The sequence below is a fragment of the Rattus norvegicus genome, chromosome 1, assembly GCF_021556685.1.
Source record: "Rattus norvegicus strain SHRSP/BbbUtx chromosome 1, alternate assembly SHRSP_T2T, whole genome shotgun sequence".
Taxonomy (NCBI): domain Eukaryota; kingdom Metazoa; phylum Chordata; class Mammalia; order Rodentia; family Muridae; genus Rattus; species Rattus norvegicus.
Window position 1 is genome coordinate 141,511,703 of NC_141534.1, and position 23,279 is coordinate 141,534,981.

The 23,279-nt window shown below is 40.9% G+C and overlaps 1 protein-coding gene across 6 annotated transcripts in view; it reads right to left on the reverse strand.

The window, feature by feature from the left end:
• Positions 1-23,279, reverse strand: part of Sv2b (synaptic vesicle glycoprotein 2b) — a 174,191-nt gene that overhangs the window by 35,310 nt on the left and 115,602 nt on the right. For all 6 annotated transcript variants that reach the window (XM_087589081.1, NM_057207.3, XM_087589041.1 and 3 more), the window contains 2 exon segments: positions 8,785-8,965; positions 8,133-8,284 (listed from right to left, as the gene is read on the reverse strand). In XM_087589081.1, the coding sequence (XP_087445207.1) occupies positions 8,133-8,284; positions 8,785-8,965 (333 nt within the window).

Sequence of the window (23,279 nt, forward strand, 5' to 3'; positions counted from 1 at the left end):
TTTATAGGTTCTTATATAAATATATAATAGGAAAACAACAGCCTCAGTCAAACATGGGAGTGCATGCTTATCATCTCAGTATTTAGGTGGCTGAGACAGGATGATGACTGTGAGTGATGATGAGACTTTGTCAAAAAAAAAAAAAAAAGAAAGAAAGAAAAGGAAAAAAGATAAATCACTGTCTTACTTTTGCCTTTATCTCTCTGCTCCGCCAGGGTCTCATATTTAGCCCAACTTGGCCTGGAACTTGTTGGTTTAAGGATCATCTTAAACGTCTCTATCTGAAATATTTATTTTTATTTTATGCGAATAAGTGTTTTGCCTGCGTGTATGTATGCACACCATTTGTGTGCCTAGCATATAAAGAGGTCAGAAGAGAGTATCAGGTACCCTAGAACCCGAGTTATGGATGGTTGTGAGCAACCATGTGGGCTCTGAGAATAGAACCCTAATCATCTACAAGATTAATAAATGCACAGAACCATTGAGCCACCTTCCCAGCCCTAACCACGAACTTCCAGTCTTCCTACCTCTGCCTCCCACATACTGGGATTGCAGGCATGCACCATCATACCCAGTTTATATGGTGCTGGAGGTAGATTCAAGGCCTAGTGTATGGTGGATAAAACTGTGCTGATGGAGTTATATCTTCAGCCCTGTATAGACATCTAATTCTTAGTGAACAAACTGTTAGCTGAGGATGTTCTACTGCCATACCTCCACAAACAAGGCCTAGGAGGCACTCTCCCTGCATGCCCTTCTCTTCCTACATAAGAAGTGGCTCCCCATGCCAAATGGAAGAAACACCCAAGACTGTCATGGTGGAGAAGGGATCCTATCTCGATCATAGGCATTCAGTGGGATTGAGTTCCCAAAGCATGATCTTGTTTAGAGGGATTTGGGGAATCCAAGTGAAACTTGTGGCATCACCCCAGAGGAGGCCTTATGGTAGCGCATGGATCAGTGTTCCCTCTTACTCAGATCAAAGAACGATACCAGCTCCAAGTGACTGCAGTGAGCAGGCTTCATGACCTCATGTTGGAAAGCATCACAGATCCTGATGTGACTGAATATGTTTCCAAAAGCAAATGTTCTTCTCCATTCAAATGAATCTTCCCACCATTGAAAGGGCATGTGACTAGGCTCTATGAGCAGCTGTTGTGTGAAGTATTACTGAACTCTTTTTCAGAGGTTACACTGAGAAAGCACGTTAAGGCTTTATTAGTGTAAAGTCATACATAGCATGAAGTGATGGGTTCATCATGACATTTTTCATCGCAGCATGCCATGTGCTCTTGTCTATATTCACATCCCATTATCCTGTCATCTGTCCCCTTCCTATAGTCCCCTTTGTCTTCCCAAATTGTCCTGTCCTACTTTCACATCATCCGTAATTAAATCTAGGCTGTGCATATGAAAGAAAACATGCAATATTTGTCTTTCAACAAATCTCCAACTCCATCCATTTTCTTGCAAATGACTTAACTATGTTCTTCATGGCTGAACAAGTCTTCATTCTATATCTACACCACATTTACTTTATTCGTTATCTCTTGATGGACATGCAGGTTGGTTCCATACCTTAGCTACTGTAAGCCATGCTGTGGTAAACCCAGATGTGTGCCCAGCTCTGCAGTATCTTTACTTAGATTTCTTTACGTATGCATCTAGTAAAGTCATAGCTGGATTGTAGGAGAGCCCTAGTTTTATTTGGTTTTGGTTGCTTGGAGAGAATCTTCTGTTGTGATTTCCATAGTGGCTATATGAGTTTACCCAAGCATTAACTTGTAACACTCTCATGGATAGCCCAACCCCCCCCTTATTAGGAGCCACAACACAGCACAATGGTAAGAACTTGGGTTTTTGTAGTCAAATAGGTCAGAGTTCAAATCCTGAGCATATCATTACCTCAAGGATTATATCATTCCCTGGGTCCCCTGCAAGCTTGCTATGCACGCCCTTTCCCGGAAACCCATAATGACTCATCAGCTTCAAGACGGGATTCAACCTTTTTAGAAGTAACTACCTGGCACTCAGTGTAAGAGCTGCTGAATAAAATCGATGAGTTACTTTGGAAAGGCAAAGGCTGAAGTTACAATACCCCTCAGGGCTTATCTGAAAACAGCCCAATCAGTATTTTCATAGATAATACCTAAGAAATGAATGTACTCACTCTTAACATCTAGAAGATAGTAACTTCTTGGACACAAAAATTCTAGTCCTTTAACTAAAAAAACACTTTCTGGCTGGCTCAGGTGACAGGAAGCTCACATCTTGAGATTTTTGATTTCCCATCATGCTTCAGCCTTGTTTCCACAGTTGACTTCTAACTCACATCTGTGCCTCAGACATTTCCTACCGCACATACAGCTGAACAGCAGTAGCAAAGCAGGAGGCCAGGTGGTGAGACGGCCCTTTGAGAGGGCACTCATACACCATCCAGTGTGCTCCATTACAGCCAACCCTCTTTTCACACAGATTGGTCATCCCTGTCTCACTGGGGTTGATGATTCATTTTAATTTTAATTTAAAAAGCCCATATTTCCTCCTGGGAGTAATACTAGTCAAGGAAAGATAAAAACCATAGCATTATTTGCACAAGGTCGGCTCAGGTCCAAGCACAGTTCTGGCATCATTAGAAGCAAAGTTGATCAAAACTTCCGAGGGAGTCAAACTCAAATAGATGGCTAGGAAAGAGGGACTGACATTGGTATATTTAGAAGGTATCCTGCATCAGAAAGACTTTTTCTTCATGATAATGTGTGTAAAATAACTAACATCCATTATTCCCTCATGCTTCTGTGGCTTTTCTGGTGATTTCAGTCATTTGCATTATTGCGTTCATTAGGCACATCTTTGGAGCCTTAAATTGAATAAAATTAAATAATGAGCTGCCTCCAAATATTTGGAACAACATTAATTCAGAGGCACGGATTGCTCTGCTGGCTGATCTTTCAGCTTGCCCTACTTTTCTCTGTCAGGATTGCACAAACATCTGGTGGGGCTGACTACAATGACAGCCATTCTTCCATCATCTACCCGCTTGTTTTTAGTGTTTTCCAGGCTATCCCAATGAGCTCTCATGAGGAGGGAGAGGAGAAAGAGGGGAAGGAGAAGGAGGAGGAGGAATAAGAAGAGGAAGAAGAGAAGGAGGAAGAGGAGGAGGAAGGGGAGGAAGAGGAGTAAGGAGAGGAGGAGGAGGAAAGGGAGGAGGAAGGGGAGGAGGAGGAAGGACAGGAGGAGGAAGAGGAGGAGGAAGAAGAAGAGGAGGAGGAAGGGGAGGAAGAGGAGTAAGGAGAGGAGTAGGAGGAAGGGGAGGAGGAAGGGGAGGAGGAGGAAGGAGAGGAGGAGGAAGAGGAGGAGGAAGAGGAAGAGGAAGAGGAAGAAGAGAAGGAGGAAGAGGAGGAGGAAGGGGAGGAAGAGGAGTAAGGAGAGGAGTAGGAGGAAAGGGAGGAGGAAGGGGAGGAGGAGGAAGGAGAGGAGGAGGAAGAGGAGGATGAGGAAGTGGAGGAGGAGGAAGAGGAAGAGGAGGAGGAAGGGGAGGAAGAGGAGTAAGGAGAGGAGTAGGAGGAAGGGGAGGAGGAAGGGGAGGAGGAGGAAGGAGAGGAGGAGGAAGAGGAGGAGGAGGAAGAGGAAGAGGAGGAGTAGGAGGGAGAGGAGGAAGAGGAAGGGGAGATGGAGAAGGAGGAGGATTTTTCCAAGTTTTGACATTTTTTTTCCTCAGTGAATCAGTTGCCCAAATTTCTGGAGCCAGGACTCCCATGATTCCGTCTTATAAAAGCAAAACTAAACAGATTGTACAAGCTGCATATACAAGCTTCAGTCGCCTTCCTAAAGTCACCCTTCCCATTTGTTAGAGGACGCACGTCTCAAACATGCAGAAACACGCCATCAAACGTCTTATCGCTGTGCATCAAACACTGGCCCTGGTAAAACGACGCTTAAAGTAAATAATTGCTCTGTTGTACTCTGATTCTGCCAAAACTTGCCTAGAATAGTTTTCCTCCAAGCTAATACCTGCATTGATTAAACCTCTACTTCTAAATTAGAATATAAAAGTCACAGATTTTATACAGGCATAAGAATAAAGAAGATTCCTATCCATTTGGGGTAAAGTATTTAGCCACAAGCACTACTGTTTGCCAGCAGTGACCAGACAGCAACCATGTGGTCCCTTCAACATAGTCTCTCATTTGGTCTTGTTTGCTCCCCACCAGACCTTTAGTAAATACCTGTAATCCCAGCAGTTAAGACACAGAAATAGGACTAAATAGATTGCTCAGGAGTTAAGAGCACTGACTACTCTTCCAGAGGTCCTGAGTTCAATTCCCAGCAACCACATGGTGGCTCACAACCATCTGTAATGAGATCTGATGCCCTCTTCTGGTGTGTCTGAAGACAGTGACAGTGTACTCATGGATAAAATAAATAAATAAACCTTTTTAAAAAGGACATAAAAGTAGGAAAGCTGCTGAAATTTCAAGGCCAACCAGGACCACAACATGAAATCCTGCTTTAAAAAGCAAAGCCAAAAAAGAAACCATGCATTCAGATATGAACACTCGCATACGTGCATGTGTTTGTGTGTGTGTGTGTGTGTGTGTGTGTGTGTGTGTGTGTGTGTGTGTGTTTTAAGGTTTATAAACTAATGCAGGTTGTGGTGATTACTGTGACTCTTCTCTCCTCTTACAGATCCATTCCTACCCTTCCACTTCCCCACTGTGTTGCAGACACATGACACGGATCATACTGGCCCACCACCCTGTGCACACTTCCATGGGTGAAGAAGAACTCTAACCCAGCCAGGACCTGCACCTTCTGGTAAATGGTGACTGGTTGAGGTGAGAACATGTTTCCAACCAGAGGAAGTCAGAGTTGACTTCTCGAAGATTCTCAAAGTTGAATTCTCAAGATTGTTTGTACCCTGGGAACTACTGTACTTTGGGCTGGCAGGGAGCCTCAAGTGAATTCTTTTCACTTCTTTTTCCTGTTCTGTAAGCCATGAAAGTACAGCTGTAAAGATGGGGTGCCGTGGCCCCATACTGCACAACAGCACTAATTTACTCAGACTTTACTCAGATTTATTCAGAATAAATATTTATTTATTTTTATCCAGATTTGACCTCACCAAAAATGTTTTTCAGTAACTTCATGCAAATGTGGAAATAGTTCTATAGTGCTAACACAATAATTGGTTAACAGAGGAAGTTGTCTTACATAAAGAAGGGCCACATCCAGCTTGTGGATCTGCTTCCCTAACTGGACCACCTTGTCTGGCCTCAGTGGGCGAGGATGTGCCTAGTCCTGCAGTGACCTGATATGTCAGGATGAATTGGTGCCCAGGGGGCCTTCTCAGAGGAGAGGGGGAGGGGAGGAGCTGTGTGAGGCAAGACTGGGAGGAGAGGGAGGCTGTGACCAGGATGTAAAATGAATAAATAAATTATTAATGGAAAAAATTTTAAATAAACGTTTGATGCCTGGAGGAAAAAGATAAATAAGCAAACAAATAAATAAAATTTTCTTCCTTGGAACCGTGTGCCCAAGTAGGTAACAAATTAAAATGTGTATCTGGTGAAGGATAGAATGGCCTCCTTTTAGGTATATGTAATTTGATATCTAAAGTCATAAAAAACTGCCTACTGACAGAATTGCCAGAAAATTGTCTTTTCTTCTGTAGACCTATTCATAACTGTGTTTCTAATGATATAAAATCTAGTTGATTCCCAAATATTAAAAATGACCACAATGATGGTCCCTAACTCCTTTCTGTTTTCTAGACGCCCAGCTGGCCCGTGTTTCCCAGCATTCATTGCAGTAGCATTTGTTCTACCACAGAGATGTGAACAAAAGAATGTGAATGGAGATCATAAGCTCTATTTCCTGCCCTTTAAAAACCTGCATAGAGCCGGGCATGCTCGTGCACGTTTTAAATCCAGCACTCAGGAGGCAGAGGCAGGCAGGCGTCTGTGAGTCTGAGGCCAGCTTGGTCTACAAAGTGAGTTCTAGGACAGCAGCCAGCACGACACAGAGAAACCCTGTCCCGAAGAAAATAAATAAAAAATAAATAAATAAATAAATAAATAAATAGATAGATAGATAGATAGATAGATAGATAGATAAATAAATAAATAAATAAATAAATAAATAAATAAATAAATGTGAAAACGTGCAACAGAACTGTCCATGCTCTTTTACGGGTGAAAGACAAGAAAAGCCAGTTTTCACATCCCTGCGACAGAACACCTAACAGAAACAACTTAAGGGAGAACAAGAGCTCAGAACCCATAGTACGTGGTGGAGAACGCATAGTAGGGACAGTCAACAGCTGTGGCAGCAGTGATATAAGATAGCTGGTCATCTCAGCCACTGGGAAGCACAGGTCACAAGCCAGAGCTAGGCCATAATCTCCTTGCCTACCCCATGGACCTATATCTACTGGCTGGACCCGATGTTCAAAAGGTTCACAACCTTACTAAACAGTAGTACTGGCTGGGCACCAACTGTTCAAACCATATGAGCCTGTGGAGGACATTTAGCATTGAAACCATTAAGATGCTACAGGGCATCTGCTAAAGACGGTCCAAATGTCTGACGTGAGGCTCAGCTACTGATGGAGCACAGCCATCTGCAAATCAGAAACATCAGCCTGACTTTACAGGAGAAAGAAACTTGTATTATTTCTTCTAAAAACTAAAAACCACTGACGTGTCTGATCTATCAGTGGATCACAGAAATGCACCCAATAATGCCCCAACTAATACAGCGTCATAAATACTGCCACTATTTCTTACAACGATACATATCAGCCTCCCTGAGCTCAGCACACACTGTAGAGTCAGATTTAAAACTAGAAAATGTCACATAATGCCCCTACTAGTCTGTAGGATTTTAGAGCACTGCAGAGCATAGCAATCAACAATTTGCCAAATGAACAAATAAATAAATAAATAAATACTTTTGAAGAATGCCCATGGCACTACCAGAATACTCAAAAGGCATCAAAAAATTCAAAATTGCTATTTATTCCCCTATTTGCCTCTCAACAAAACTAATAGTAAAGTCAATGTTGTCAAGTCTTTCTGTAGAGATCACAGTGTTTACTTATTGGAGATAATAAAATCGTCCTGGATAAAATGATCATGGATTGCTTTCCTTCTGTGAACAGTTAAGAATGACATCAGGCATGAAAGTGGTGTATTTCTGTATAGTGTCAGGATACAAAGGTCAACATACAACAGTCATCAGTGCTGCCACACACCAATAACAAATTTACAAAGAAACCTTTTAATCCCATTCACAATATTTCAAAAATAACTATAAATAAACTTGGCAAAGGAAGTAAAGTGTCTCTGGTGTGGAAAAAAATAAATTGAAGAAGATATGAGATGAAAAGACTTTCATGTTGATGGATTGGTTAGTGGAATTCATATCATTAAAATGGCCAGGTTACCAAAAAAAATCTACAAATTCAGTGAAGTTTCAATTAGAATCCCAATGATATCCTATACTGAAAAAATTAATAGGAAATCACACACACACACAGACACACACACACAGACACACACACACACAGAGAGAGAGAGAGGGAGAGAGAGAGAGAGAGAGAGAGAGAGAGAGAGAGAGAGAGAGAGAGAGAGAGAGAGAGAGAGAGAGAGAGAGAGAGAGAGAGAAGAAAACAAAACAGCACAACCCTTTGGTGTGGAGTGCCAAAGAAATCCTTAGAAAGATTTTGTTCCATTTGTCATCTGTAAAACGTTCCTCACAACGCTCCAGTCATTGAAGTGAAGAGGATCAGAGGAAATGAAGGTTGTGTGAGTGGAGAACTGAGCCCTGCAGGTTGTCCTTCACAAGTGTGTACATGAGAACTCACACCAAGACATAGGTAAAAGAAAATTTAAAGGAGAGGAAAAGAAAGGAGTGGATGGAGGAGAAATAGAAAAGGAGAGGGTAAGAGATGACATCATTTCTAAACTGAAATTAGCAATTTGTCTGCAATATTATATCTTTTTTTAAAAAAAAAAGTCACATACAGAAACTGTGTACAAGATAGGGAATAAGGTCAAGAGCAGGTATTTATTTGATGTGGTTGCCATAGAAACAGAGAACCTGAAACTATCTTAAGTCTGCCTCACCATAGTGTGGAATGATGCTCCAGGCCATGGCAGATGCGTAGATGCCCCCAGTCATCCAGAAGATACCCAGCCAGCTGAGATGCTCACCGCGTTTCTCCCGTGATAAGAACTCAGAAAAGTAGGCAAAAACAATTGGCAGGGAGCCCCCAATACTGAAGAGAGAAAACACCAGAGAGAGGTCATCAAGTAATAAACTTAAAATTGTCATAGCAGAAACCAAATTGTTTTCTACTGTACCTTTGGGCTCTGTGGTGAAAGGCTCATTAATTTAAGAGACCATCAATGAGGCTTCCCCTACATTTGCAAAGTATTCTTGGATTGTTTTGACCTTTAAAAAGTTATTGCATTTATTTATTTATTTAGTTAGTTAGTTAGTTAGTTAGTTATTATCATGTGTGCAAGACATGCTATAACCCATAGGCATTAGACGACAACTTGTGGGAGTTAGTTCTCCACTTCTGCCCTGTACATTCTGGCTACTGAACTCTGGCCATCAGGCTTGGTACCTTCTACCCACTGAGCCATCATGTCTGCCCTTTAAATAGGGTCTTTAAAGTCAAACAAAAACATTCAGTCCAAATGCTTCATGAGGTATCACGTGGAGCTAGAGGGCCAGAGATGAGACTCGGGGTGGAGGAGAGCCAGTACATACCCTATGCCTGAGATGAGTCTGCAGAAGAGGAAAGCTCCATATCCCTGCACGAAGGAGGAGAGGGAGGCAAAGGAAGCATTGATAGCCAAGGACATGCTGAGGACCTTCTTCCTTCCCAGTTTATCAGCCAGGCCCCCCAGGATGAAGGCTCCTGCCATCATTCCTAGGTAGACAATCAGCCCTACGAAGAAGAAAAAGACAGAGGGTTAAAGAGAAAAGACAAGACATTAGAGAGCATTCGTCACCATGAACTCCACCCTTAGGCTTTGTGGTGAAATAACCCGAGACCCATGAGCATTGGTCTCTAATGCTCACTTTCCCCAACCTACAAATCCCACATTCAAATGCAAGATGACACAAGACCCCCATGGCGAATCAGAAACCATCCAAAGGTGATCTTCTGCATAGGCTGTTGGAACAAAATAATAAGCTCACCAACTTTACAAGCAGAGACACCAACACAGATCAACTAAAATTAAGATCATCACCCCATTCTCAAGACTACTATTTTAGTCTCACAATCCACACGTTAAATGCTGTAATTTTGCATTTAAATAAAAAAGCTACTTTAAAGGTCCTCATAAGAGATTTAGTATTTAAAGAGAGAAACTTCAGGGCAGATTGTGTGGGAAACATTGCAAAGGAAGAAAATAATGTAAATGATGAACAGCAATTGGCATAGCATTGATTGATTTACACCCATGAGCACCATGTTTCAAGCCATAGCATTTGAACATCTTAGGGAAATATAGTTGCATAATTTATAATGAGGGGCAACGAGTCCAACTTCAGTCCTCCGCGTATATATGCAGTGTTCCCCACACTGTTTACTCAAGCATCTGTCCTTCCCTGTTGTACTTTATTGGCAATTTTCTCAAAGACAAATCCACCATGGGGCTGGAGAGAAATCTTCATGCATAAAAGTACAGGCTGCTCTTCCAGAGGACCTGGGTTCAATTCCCAGCAGCTCACAACCATCTGTAGCTCCAGTTCCAGGGGACCCAACACCCTACTCTGGCTGTCTCAGGCACCAGACACATACCTGGTACACAGACATACATTCCAACAAAGCACCCATACACATTAAAAATTTAAATATATATGTATGTATATAATCCAAAGACCAATCATCATAAATTTGTAGATTTATTTCTAGGTCATGATTCTGTTTTACTGCTTTTTAATTTCCGTGCCAGTATAAAGATCAATTCTGTCTTGATCTTTATAGTTTTGAAGCATATATGAAGTTGGATAATGTAATGCCACCAACTTTGTTCTTGTTTCTTGAGATTTCTTCGTTTAGTCAGTGTCTTGTGTGCCATACAAGTTTTATATTTTTTCTAACACTGAGGAATATGTCATTGGGATTTTGATAAGGATTGCACGATGGACCATTTTAGTTAGTATGAGCATTTAACCGTATCAGCTCTTCCAATTGGGCAATAAATATGTTCCCATTTATTCGCAAGTTCGTCAGTCTTCATCTTCAGTGTTTTATAGTTCTTAGTGTATGGCTCTTCTATTTCCTTGCTTAAATGAATTCTGAAGTGTTTGATGATACTATTGTAAATGGCACTGGTTTTAATTGCTTTTTCTCAGATAGCTCATTTCTCACATATAGAAACACTACTGATTTTTGCATGTGTGTTCCCCATGCTACAACTGGATTTGTTTATTAGTTCTAGCATGCTGTTTTTACGGTACATAGGGGGTTTTGGCTATAGGGTCATACCATCTGCAAACAGACGCTTTTGCCTCTTCCTAATTTCGATGGCTTTCATTTCTTTTTCTTCTGCCCTGAATGTTCAGATTGGATATTCCAGAGTGCAAACAAACAACCATCCTGACCTTGCCCCTGATCTCACTAGAAAACTTTCACTATTAAGTACAATACTAGCTCTGGGCTTGTCACTCACTGCTGTTACCATGGTGTGCATTCCTTGTTCACCTGATTTGCTGTAATCATTGTGCTGGATAGTCTTATGTCATTTTGACACAAGCTATATTCATCCAAGAGAAGGAAGCCCCAGTTGAGAAAGTGCCTCCATAAGATTGAGCTGTAAGCTTACTAACCCATGGAATAGTTTTTTTAATTAGTGAATAATGTGGGAAGACCCAGATCATTGTGGATGGTGCCACCCTGGGCTGGTGGTCCTTGTTTCTTTCAGAAAGCAGGCTGGGCAAGCCCTGGAGATCAAGTTGATAATCAGTACCCCTCCAGGGCTCTGTATCAGCTCCTGCCTCCAGGTTCCTGCCCTGTTTGAGTTCCTGTCCTGACTTCCTTCAGTGATGGACTTTGGTTGTGGAAACACAAGCCAAATAAACTATTTCCTCTTCAAGTTCTTTTGGTCACAGCATTGCATGATAGCCATAGAAACCCTAACTAAGACACATATAGTGAACTGTGTTTACATCACAGGATCATCTTATATGATCTTCCACATCTGCTTTCATATTTGATTTGGTAATGATTTGATAATACATTGGGGAAGATGTTTGTACAATGGGTCTTCATGGGTACTGGCCTACAATTATCTTTCCTTAGGTTTCCTTTGTCCGGCTATAACAAGTCCCCAGACCTTAGCACAACTGTCTCCATGATAGAAGCACCATTCAAACCTTGAGATGCAGCACATAGACAAAACAGGAGCAAAGACTAAGCCAGTGGTTCCAGGATGTGACTGGGAAAGCGGCTAACTGTACTAACCTTTCCTTTTGCTTTCTGCACTTTTGCTTTTTTGCTAACTGTTTAATTGTGTCAACCAGGATGTAGGTTTTGTGCATAAAATGCCAGGAGCTAAGGCTCAGGGCTACAGGATTTGAGCTAGTTCCCCAGCATGCAGCTGCCAGCCTGAAAATGAAGTTTTCCTTCAGCTTTGAGGGTGTCTGTGTGACATGTGACAGTCTTTGCTGGGGGTGGGGTGGGAAGGGCGCTGCCTAGTGACATGATTTGGTATCACAGTGATGGTGGCTTTATATAAGAGAGTTTGGAGCTGCTTAAAATGGGGGGGGTTAAGTTAATTTGCCATTGGTTCTTCTTCAGCTGTTTGGTAGGGCTCACCAGAGAAGACCTCAAGTCGTAGGTATTGTGGTGTTAGCATGTGCTTGATTACTAGCTCAGTCTCTACTAATCTTGAGTCTCTTCTGACTTCCTGTTTTTTGTGATTTAGTCTTAGCAACATGTTTCTGTGGATTTATCTATTCTTGTTCATCTAATCTGTTGACATCGACTTGTTCATAGCAGTCTGTTATTATCTTTTAAATCTCTGTGGCATTGGTAACAATGTCCCATCTTCCACTTCTGAGTATGTGTCACTCTGTGTTTCCTTAGCTCAGCTAAAAGTTTATCAGTTTCGTCTATCATTGAAAAAACGGAGCCTACACCTATTACACTTTAGTGCCCCTTGTAGACACATATTGGCTAGATTTCTTGTCTCCATATTATTTCATTCTTCTTCATTACTTATCTCCAGGACAACCTGCTAAGTGGGGGGATGGTCCCTTCATTTCAAGGAGATAAATAATAAAATATATGATCATCATCAAGTGACAAAATCTGGAAAATGTATGTGACAAGTGTTAAAACACAGACAAAGAATCTCAGTTTAGGAAGGCTTCCAAGGGAGAATTATTCTGCTTTTCTGCAGTGGGCTTTAGGTCTGTGCCTGGAGCTGGGGAAATAGCTCAGTGAATCAAATGATTTTCATACAAACATACCTAACACATACCCAAAACTCACATAAAATCATATGTTTAAAATCCAAGATGCAAGACAAGCAGGAGGATCTCAGAATCTCACAGGCTAGCTAGCCCGCCATGAGCAATAAAACGAAAATGCCCTATCTCAAACAAGGTAGTAGCCCAGTATGTCTTCTAACCTTCATTCATACACAGTACAGCATACATATGTCTGTATGCACATATATGTCTGAATGCACATACATCTACATATCTATATATCCATATATCATACATACACAGGACAGTGACCAGTGACATGTGCAGATCCAGGAAAACAAAAAGAAAGTCTAATATATAGTTGAGAGTATTGGCATATAGTTGAGAGTGGGTGGAGTATAATTAATGCAGGGGTACCTGAAAAGTGATGATACTAAAGTTTAAGACAAATCATAAATAGCTCTGTGTCTATGTATGTGATAGAGGGGGAAGCCTGAGTTCCTACATCTCTAATATGCTCTTGGGTGACTGGCCCTGCTGACCCTGAAACCAGACTCTGAATAGCAAAAGGATTGACTTCCTTTTACCTCAATGAGGACACTGACCTCAGAACCCAAAGATCTCATTCACATAGTATATGGTTTTAGTCAAAAACTCTTGCCTTAAAGATTAAAACAGAGACTGAAGGAACACCCATTCAGAGCCTGCCCCACATGTGGCCCATACATATACAGCCACCCAATTAGACAAGATGGATGAAGCAAAGAAGTGCAGACCGACAGGAGCCGGATGTAGATCGCTCCTGAGAGACACAGCCAGAATACAGCAAATACAGAGGCGAATGCCAGCAGCAAACCACTGAACTGAGAATAGGTCCCCTCTTGAAGGAATCAGAGAAAGGACTGGAAGAGCTTGAAGGGGCTCGAGACCCCAAAAGTACAACAATGCCAAGCAACCAGAGCTTCCAGGGACTAAGCCACTACCTAAAGACTATACATGGACTGACCCTGGACTCTGACCTCATAGGTAGCAATGAATATCCTAGTAAGAGCACCAGTGGAAGGGGAAGCCCTGGGTCCTGCTAAGACTGAACCCCCAGTGAACTAGTCTATGGGGGGAGGGCGGCAATGGGGGGAGGGTTGGGAGGGGAACACCCATAAGGAAGGAGAGGGGGGAGGGGGATGTTTGCCCGGAAACCGGGAAAGGGAATAACACTCGAAATGTATATAAGAAATACTCAAGTTAATAAAAAAAAAAAACTCTTGCCTTGTGAGGGTCTTAGCTACCTCATTCATAAATGATTGCTGAACTCCAAGCCATCTTCATACACTTTAAAAAAATATACAAACCATGAAAGATGAGGTTCTGTAGATTTCTTACTTAGAAAGAAGCTCTTCAGGTTAAAAACAAGCCTTACAAGATGGTTTAGCAAGAAAAGGTGCTTGCATGATGACATGAATTCAAGGAGATAACTGAATTCCCAAAGTTGGTCTCTGACTTCCACATCTATACCATGATACAACATACACACAGATAGATAGATGGATAGATACATAGATGATAGATAGATAGATAGATAGATAGATAGATAGATAGATAGATAGATAGAAGACAAGCAGATGGACAGATGGACAGATGGACAGACAGAGAGATAGACAGAAGCCTAAACACAGATGTCTAATTAAAATACTGAGGGACACACAAGACATGCTTCTAACAAAAGTAAATTCCAGGTTACCTATTTGCTATCCCAGTAGAGAAATACTACACCGGGTATTAAGCTATTGTTTTCCAATCCAAAGCTACTCTGGACCTACTTGATGCTGCTTCTAAGCTCTTTCCACAGGAGATAATAGGGAGAGGCTTGAAGAGCAGAAATAAAGATCCTCTTCATCCATCCTGTTAATGATGGTTTCATCATCACCACCCTGACAACAGCAGTCCCTTCTTATGGTAGAATCCAATTTTTAAAAGCTCCATTGTGCCCCATCCTCTTCTCTCACACCAGAGTGAGCCAGTCACGGACCCCTCTTCTTAGATGCAGCTTCAAGGTAGCCGTTCTCTCATTTGCTCAGCTCTAATAATTCCAGTACCTTCTCTCCATGTCTACAGTCCTAGTGGAGCTAGCTACACCCTACTTTTACCACTTAAGAAAAAGCATTTCACTTACCCAATTACTAATTTTTTACATCAAAGTCTCTCTTTTCATATAACTGGTATTATGCTGATGTCCCTGCTATTCCTCAACTGATCTGGACTTCCTAGGATCCAAAAACCTTAGAAATTGGATACGGAATCCCACCCAGCCCACCCTTAATCTTACCATATAAAGTAGTTTAACCCCAAGAAGTTCATGACTTTCCCAGAACCTTGGTGCTGACCGAGGTTCTGTTATCACTGAATCCCTGGTTTCTTGGCTCCAAGCTGGGTGCTTTCACCAGCAAACCCTCCTGTCCAAGCTAATGGGGCTTCAGGAAGAGCAAGGAGAGTTCCACACATGCTGCCTTTGAGAATGTGGAAGGAGGGATGGGAGAAAAATGATCCTATCCACAAGGGAAGAGAAATGTGAAATTAATGGAGCCTCTGAAATGACTGCACACTACTAAACTCATTTAAAACCCGTCTTTAGCTGAAGAAATTAAGATAATAAATTGGGAAAATTAGAGTGCAATGGAGTTATCAAAAAGTTGCTTTAGCCTGAAGCAGATGAGAGACCACTTAGAAAGCTGGAAACTGTCATTCTTCAATTCCATTCAACAGGCTGCTGGGAGATTAGGAAAGTGTTCTCCTCTCCACCCGAGTATAAGAGTAGCATTTTAGGGGTTGGGGATTTAGCTCAGTGGTAGAGCGCTTGCCTAGGAAGCACAAGGCCCTGGGTTTGGTCCCCAGCTCCGGGGAAAAAAAGAACCAAAAAAAAAAAAAAGAGTAGCATTTTAAAACCAAGCCAACTGTATATGAGAGGAATCACAAAGGAGGCTGGAGAGTTGCAGAAGGTACTTATTTATAGTAACTCACCCTTTAAGTAGACTTCCTTTCTTCCAGACCTGGAGAAGGAGGCATGTTCCAATATAAAGCTTCTTTTGACTAAAATACTTTCCAGTTTTTCCTAACAGAGCTTGAATGAAAAAATCATTCCCCTCAAACCAACTCTTCGATTTTTAAAGACCTCATTATAAATGTTATTCTGTTAAGGAGATATCCCCAATGTTCTAAACTCTGCCTCACCAAATTTTTCTACTAAGGGCCAGAAAGTACATATTTCACTTGCAGGCAGTTGCTTCATAGACATCCCAGGGGTTTTGCTATATAGATTTCACTGACTCCTCTTCCTCCTCTTCTTCCTCCTCTCCTTCCTCCTCCTTCTCCCCCCTTTAAGTTTATACTTTATGTGAAAATACACTTAGAAGGGATGTGTTCTAGTGTTCTACAGCACAGGAGGGTGGCTATAGTTTATAGAGATTTGCTTTTTATTTTATAAAGATTGAAAAGAGCTGGGTATGGTGGTGCACATCTTTAACCCCAGCACCTGGGAAGCAGAGGTAGGCAGATCTCTGTGAGTTCAAGGTCAGTCTAGTCTACAATGCAAGTTCCAAGCCAGCCAGGCCTATACAATGAGACTTGCTTTAGACACACACACACACACACACACACACACACACACACACAGAGAGAGAGAGAGAGAGAGAGAGAGAGAGAGAGAGAGAGAGAGAGAGAGAGAGAGAGAGAAATGCTATTATCTGGATTTGGTAATTCTACATCACATGCAAACATCAAGTTATTACACTGTAACCTATAAACATGTACAATTATTGTACATCAATTTAATTTTTTAAAAAAATATACAAATCCCTTTTAGCAGTACAAATAGAAATAAGTTTCAGGGCTTTGGGCCATATTTTGCTGACTCCTGTCCCAAACGAACATGTTTGCCCAGCTCATCTTCCCAGGACAAGCCCTTCCTCCACCCCACATCTCTATTTGCTTTTGGACAACCTTGTATCCGATGCTTATCAATCACAATTGACTGTCCACTCTGGCAGAATTCTGTCAAGTCTGCTGAAATCCTCCACTGTTTACCATGCACTTGGCACAGAGTGGGCGGGCACACAGTAGGTGTCCTGTCAATATTTGCTCAGGGCTGGGGCTGTAACTCAAATGGAAAGGCCCTAGATTCCATTCCCAGTACTGCCAAAGAAAAGGAAGCCATTAGTAATTGTTCAGTAAATAAAGTAATATAAAAATAATTCATATTTGCCATGGGAAAACATGAACAGTACCCTCAAAATGTATAAGCAATAAAGGAAAAAAACTATCCATCTTAGTGCCACTAGAAGGTGGTCGTTAGTGTGTCCGTGGATGTAATACTACATGCTGTAGTTACGGGTTCAAAATCACTTCAGCATTGGAAAGTCCAGAGTCCGTTATTTTTATCCACTTCATAAATAACCCAGGAAAGGTGCGCTTATCCTTGTCTGCGTTTCTAGTTGTTTGCTCAGAATAGGTCCTAAGAAACAGAATCATGGGGTTTGCAGGGGATCAATAAGTCTGTGGTTCCCAGCATGGAAGGCCAAATTGCTTTTCAGATAGCAGGCATTTAACAACCTCCTCACTAGCTCGATGATTCTTCTTCCCACACACAGGATACTTCCTCTAAGCAGGGGAGGCAATGTGATAAAGAGATGTATAATCAAATTGTATTTGCTTAGAGTGATGTGAAAAAGGGACTTGATATGGTTGATCATATTATTTAGCAATTAACCCAGGATGAAGAAGCCATTCCTAGCTTTCGTTTCTTGCTTAAATGCATAGAAATTAAATGTACTAATTATACTGGAAATTTTTCCTAGGAGTATTCTTAGCTTTCTATCCCTTCCTCCACTCCATATACTTATTTCACTCCATGTACACACTTTGCATATAAAAATATTCAGCACTCCCTGGGTTCAGCTGTAGAGTATCAGCATAGCTTAGGATAGACCTGCATAGTATAGGCTAGACTGAATTAGATTTTAGCAGGACAGTCCCACAGACAAATCAACCCATCATCTAAGCTATCTCCATGTGTAACAGATAATTCCTGACAGTGGCTTTCTGTTCTTGTTGTTGTTGTTGTTGTTGTTGTTGTTGTTGTTGTTTAAAAAAAGAAATGTACTCTCTGAATGGAAGATATTCTCTTGGTCTAGGGTCTGGGGTTTATAGGCTTACATGGTGATAAATGTGGGAAAGTCTAATTCTAATGTATATGGTAATACCCTTGAAAACTCTTATCTTGTCTTCAAATCAAGAAAGAACTTGAAGGTATCTCTGTGTACAGTCTATGAAATAAGAAGTGCTGGGTAAGTTTGACTGTTACTTTATTTATATAATATCTGGACCCTCCAAAACTTCTTGATGAGTTAACCTTTGTATACATCATAGTAAAGGGGTTTAGCTTTCCATTTTGCTTAGTGGAAATATCACGGTAGTCACTACACTAAGCTTCTATGACCTCTCATGAGAGCAATAAGAGCAAGTAAATGAGTCTCTCCTAGTTTGCCGGAAGGAGGACCTTCCTTAAATATCTCGCATTATTTTAAAACAAAGGAGAAAAAGGAATAAAAATGCTGCTTGCATAACTGAAGCCCCATCAAGCATCAAAACCACATGCAATATTTTCACTAAGCCATCTCCCTGGTGGGAAGAGTAGATAACATGAGAAAACTGAGGTTAAGAATTTTCCTCCCTAAGCACCTAGCCTCCCAGAGACTTGAAGTGCCAGGGTAGGGTGATACCCAGGAGGCCCCCACCCACTCAGAGGAGAAACATGAGAATGAGGGAAGGATTGTGGGAGGGGTGACTGGGAGAGGACAGTGAGCAGGATATAAAGTTAATACATTAAAATATGAAATTTTAAAAATGTCTTCACTAACAAATATTATCAAATAGAAGGAGGAAGAAGAGGAAAAGGGGAGAGGAAGAAGAAAAGGGGGAGGAGGAAGAAGAAGAGGAGAAGGAAGAAGAGGAGGGGGATAATGAAAAATGTTTTTAAAAATCTTGTCGAAATCCAAGCATACAGCCAGGAGATCCATCAATGCCCCCAAATTATGGAATGGCCTATGAGATGACAAGGCTATTGGAGTAGATGAGAACTGGGCAAGACCCTTGTCATCTTGCCTGAGAAAGTAGCCTATTCATTCACCACCAGCTCTTCAGTTCCAGTCAAGCCACAGTTCACGAACAAGCAAAGCTAAGCCTCATGGAAGGTCACGTTTCTTAGTGTGGTCAACAAGGCCAGAGGTTTGCAGAGAATCTAGGGGTAAGATGTCCCTTGCTTTCACACAATAGTGTCAGGACAGACCTTTCAGCCAGAACGAATGTTTATGGGAAGCTAATGACACTATAAGCAACCTGGAGAAGTGTAGTTATTCTTTCCTAGAAGATGGGTAACCCACCTCCAACCTCAGGGAAACCTCCTACTGAGCAGTGTTCTGTGAGGAGACCCAGACTCCAGATCCCTGGCCATGCCTGTGGTTAGCAGAAGCACACTGTCAGTCATGGGAGGAGCAACTGTAACATATATGATGCAGATACCCTAAGTGAGGCTTTAACCAGGACTCACCCTAGCCCTGGACCTGAGGAGCTTCTTTAATGTTCTCTCACATTGAAAAATAAGAAGCATATTCCCCAGAGAATATTCCCCAGAGACACTTCAGAAAAATTGTAACTGCCTTGTTACTGTCTCTCCATAAGGGAGAGAGCTGGAACCTCGGAAGCATGGATACTCCCGAGAAGTCAGAGGAGAATACTCTCTGCCCACAGTCAGACCCAAGAGGGAATTGCATAGTACCAACTGTGCCCTCTGGGTGCAAGGACCTACATGAGCAATCAGGTGCAGGACCCTTTGATTCCTGCCCACACCTAGAGCTGGAAGACAGTCTCCAGGAGTGCCGCCACAGCTGAGAGCAGAACACCTGTTCTCAGGAAAGGCTGAAAGAAAACAGGAAAATATTTCTACAGGAGTGCTGACACAGAGGCCTACAGCAGGGCCAAGTCACTCCCAGAATCAGAAAGACAAGCAAACACCAGAGACAACCCAATGGCTAGAGGTAAGCGCAGGAACCTAATCAACAGAAATCAAGACTACTTGGCATCATAAGAGCACAGTTCTCCCACCAAAGAAGATACTGGATATCCAAACACACCAGAAAAGCAAGACTTAGATTTGAAATCACATTTTTTGATAATGATGGAGGACTTTAAGAAAGACATAAAAAACTCCCTCAGAGAAATGCAGGAAAGCACAAGTAAACCAACAGAAGCCATTAGAGAGGAAACACAAAAATCACAGAAAGAATTACAGGAAAACACAATCAAACAGGTGAAGGAATTGAAAATGGAAGTAGAAACAATAAAGAAAGCACACAGGGAGAGAACCCTGGACATAGAAAACCAAAGGAAGAGACAAGGAGCCGTAGATACAAGCATCACCAAGAAAATACAAGAGATAGAAGAGAGAATCTCAGGGACAGAAGATGCCATAGAAAACATTGACACAACTGTCAAAAATAATATAAAACACAAAAAGCTCCTAGCCCAAAACATACAGGAAATCCAGGACACAATGAGAAGATCAATCCTAAGGATAATAGGAGAAGAAAGTGAAGACTCCCAACTTAAGGGACCAGTAAATAAATTCAACAAAACTTCCCTAACTTAAAGAAAGAGATGCCCATAAGCATATAAGAAGCCTACAGAACTCCACATAGATTGGACCAGAAGAGAAATTCTTCCCATCACATAAGGGTTAAAACAGCAAATGCACAAAACAAAGAAAGAATATTAAAAGCAGTAAGGGAAAAAGGTCAAGTGTCATATAAGGGCAGAGCTATAAGAATTACAGCAGACTTCTCACCAGAGACTATGAAAGCCAGAAGATCCTGGACAGATGTTATGCAGAACCTAAGAGAACACAAATGCCAGCCCAGCAAAACTTTATCCAGCAAAACTCTCAATTAACACAGATGGAGAAACCAAGATAATCCATGACAAAACCAAATTTACACAATATCTTTCTACCAATCCAGCCCTACAAAGGATAATAGATGGAAAACTCCAACACAAGGAGGGAAACTACACCGTACAGAAAGCAAAAATATGATTTCCTTGCATTGAAACCAAAAGAGAGACAAACAAACATAATTCCACCTCTAACAATGAAAATAACAGGAAGTGACAATCACTATTCCTTAATATCTCTCAACATCAATGGACTCAATTCCCCAATAAAAAGACATAGACTAACAGACTGGACACGTAAAGAGGACCCAGCATTTTGCTGCATGCAGGAAACACATCTCAGATACAAAGACAGACACTACCTCAGAGTGAGTGGCTGGAAAACAATTTTCCAAGCAAATGGCCTGAAGAAACAAGCTGGAGTTACCATTCTAATATCAAATAAAATTGATATTTGATATTAGAGTCACTAAAAAAGATAAGAAAGGTCACTTTATATCCACAAAGGAAAAATTCACCAAGATGAACTCTCAATCCTAAATATCTATGCTCCAAATGCAAGGGCACCTACATTCATAAAAGAAACCTTACTAAAGCTCAAAGCACACATTGCACCTCACATGATAATAGTAGGAGATTTCAACACCCCACTCTCATCACTGGACAGATCATGGAAACAGAAATTAAACAGAGATGTAGAGAAACTAACAAGTTATGAACCAATTGGGTTTAACAGATATTTATAGAAAATTCCATCCTAAAACAAAAGGATATACCTTCTTCTCAGCCCCTCATGGAACCTTCTCCAAAATTGACCATATAATAGGTCACAAAACAGGCCTCAACAGATACAGGAAGATAGAAATAATCCCATGCATCCTATCAGATCACCACGCATTAAGACTGGTCTTCCATAACAACAGTAACAACAGGAAACCCACATATACATGGAAGTTGAACAACGCTCTACTCAATGACAACTTGATCAAGGAAGAAATAAGAAAGAAATTAAAGACTTCTTAGAATTTAATTAAAATGAAGATACAACATTCCCAAACTTATGGGACACAATGAAAGCAGTACTAAGAGGAAAACTCATATCTCTGAGTGCCTGCAGAAAGAAACAGGAGAGAGCATATGTCACCAGCTTGACAGCACACCTTAAAGCTCCAGAACAAAAAGAAATAAATACACCCAAGAGGAGTAGAAGGCAGGAAGTAATCAAACTCAGAGCTGAAATCAACCAAGTAGAAACAAAAAGGACTATACAAAGAATCAACAAAAGCAAAAAAATAAATAAAATAAAAAAATAAAAAGAATCAACAAAAACAGGAGGTGGTTCTTTGTGAAAATCAACAAGATAAATAAACCCTTAGCCAGACTAACCAGAGGTCACAGAGAGTGTATCCAAATTAAGAAAATCAGAAATGAAAAGGGGGATATAACAACAGAATCTGAAGAAATTTTAAAAATCATCAGATCCTACTACAAAAGCCTATATTCAACAAAACTGGAAAATCTGGAGGAAATGGACAATTTTCTAGACAGATACCAGGTACCAAAGTTAAATCAGGAACAAATAAATCATCTAAACAACCCCATAACTCCTAAAGAAATAGAAGCACTTATTAAAAGGCTCCCAACAAAAAAGAGCCCAGGTCCAGATGGGTTTAGTGCAGAATTCTATCAGACCTTCATAGAAGACCTCATACTAATACTGTTCAAACTATTCCACAAAATTGAAACAGACAGACCACTACCAAATTCCTTCTAGGAAGCCACAATTACTCTTATACCAAAACCACACAAAGACCCAACAAGAAAAGAGAATTTCAGATCAATTTCCCTTATGAATATTGATACAAAAATACTCAATAAAATTCTTGCAAACCGAATCCAAGAACACATCAAAGTGATCATCCATCATGATCAAGTAGGCTTCATCCCAGGGATGCAGGGATGGTTTAATATACAAAAATCCATCAATGTAATCAATATAAACCAACTCAAAAATAAGAACCACATGGTCATTTCATTAGATGCTGAGAAAGAATTTGACAAAATTCAACACCCCTTCATGATAACAGTACTGGAAAGATCAGGAATTCAAGGCCTATATCTAAACATAGTAAAAGCAATATACAGCAAACCAGTAGGTAATATCAAACTAAATGGAGAGAAACTTAAAGCAATCCCACTAAAATCAGGGACTAGACAAGGCTTCCCACTCTCTCCCTACTTATTCAATATAGTACTCGAAGTCCTAGCCAGAGCAATCAGACAGTGAAAGGAGGTCAAGGGGATACAAATTGGAAGGGAAGAAATAAAAATATCACTATTTGCAGATGATATGATAGTGTACTTACGCAACCCCAAAAGATCCACCAGAGAACTACTTAACCTGATAAACACTTTCAGCAAAGTGTCAGGGTATAAAATTAACTCAAATAAATCAGTAGCCTTCCTCTACTCAAAGGATAAACAGGCAGAGAAAGAAATTAAGGAAATGACACCCTTCCCAATAGTCCCAAATAACATAAAATATCTTGGTTTGACTTTAACCAAGCAAGTTAAAGATCTGTATGACAAGAACCTCAAATCTTTGAAGAAAGAAATTGAGGAAGATCTCATAAGATGGAAAGATCTTCCATGCTCATGTATTGACAGGATTAATATAGTAAAGATGGCCATTTTGCCAAAAGCAATCTACAGATTCAATGCAATCCCCATCAAAATTCCTACTCAATTCTGTATAGAGATAGAAAGAGCAATTTGCAAATTCATTTGGAATAACAAAAAACCCAAGATAGTGAAAACTATAC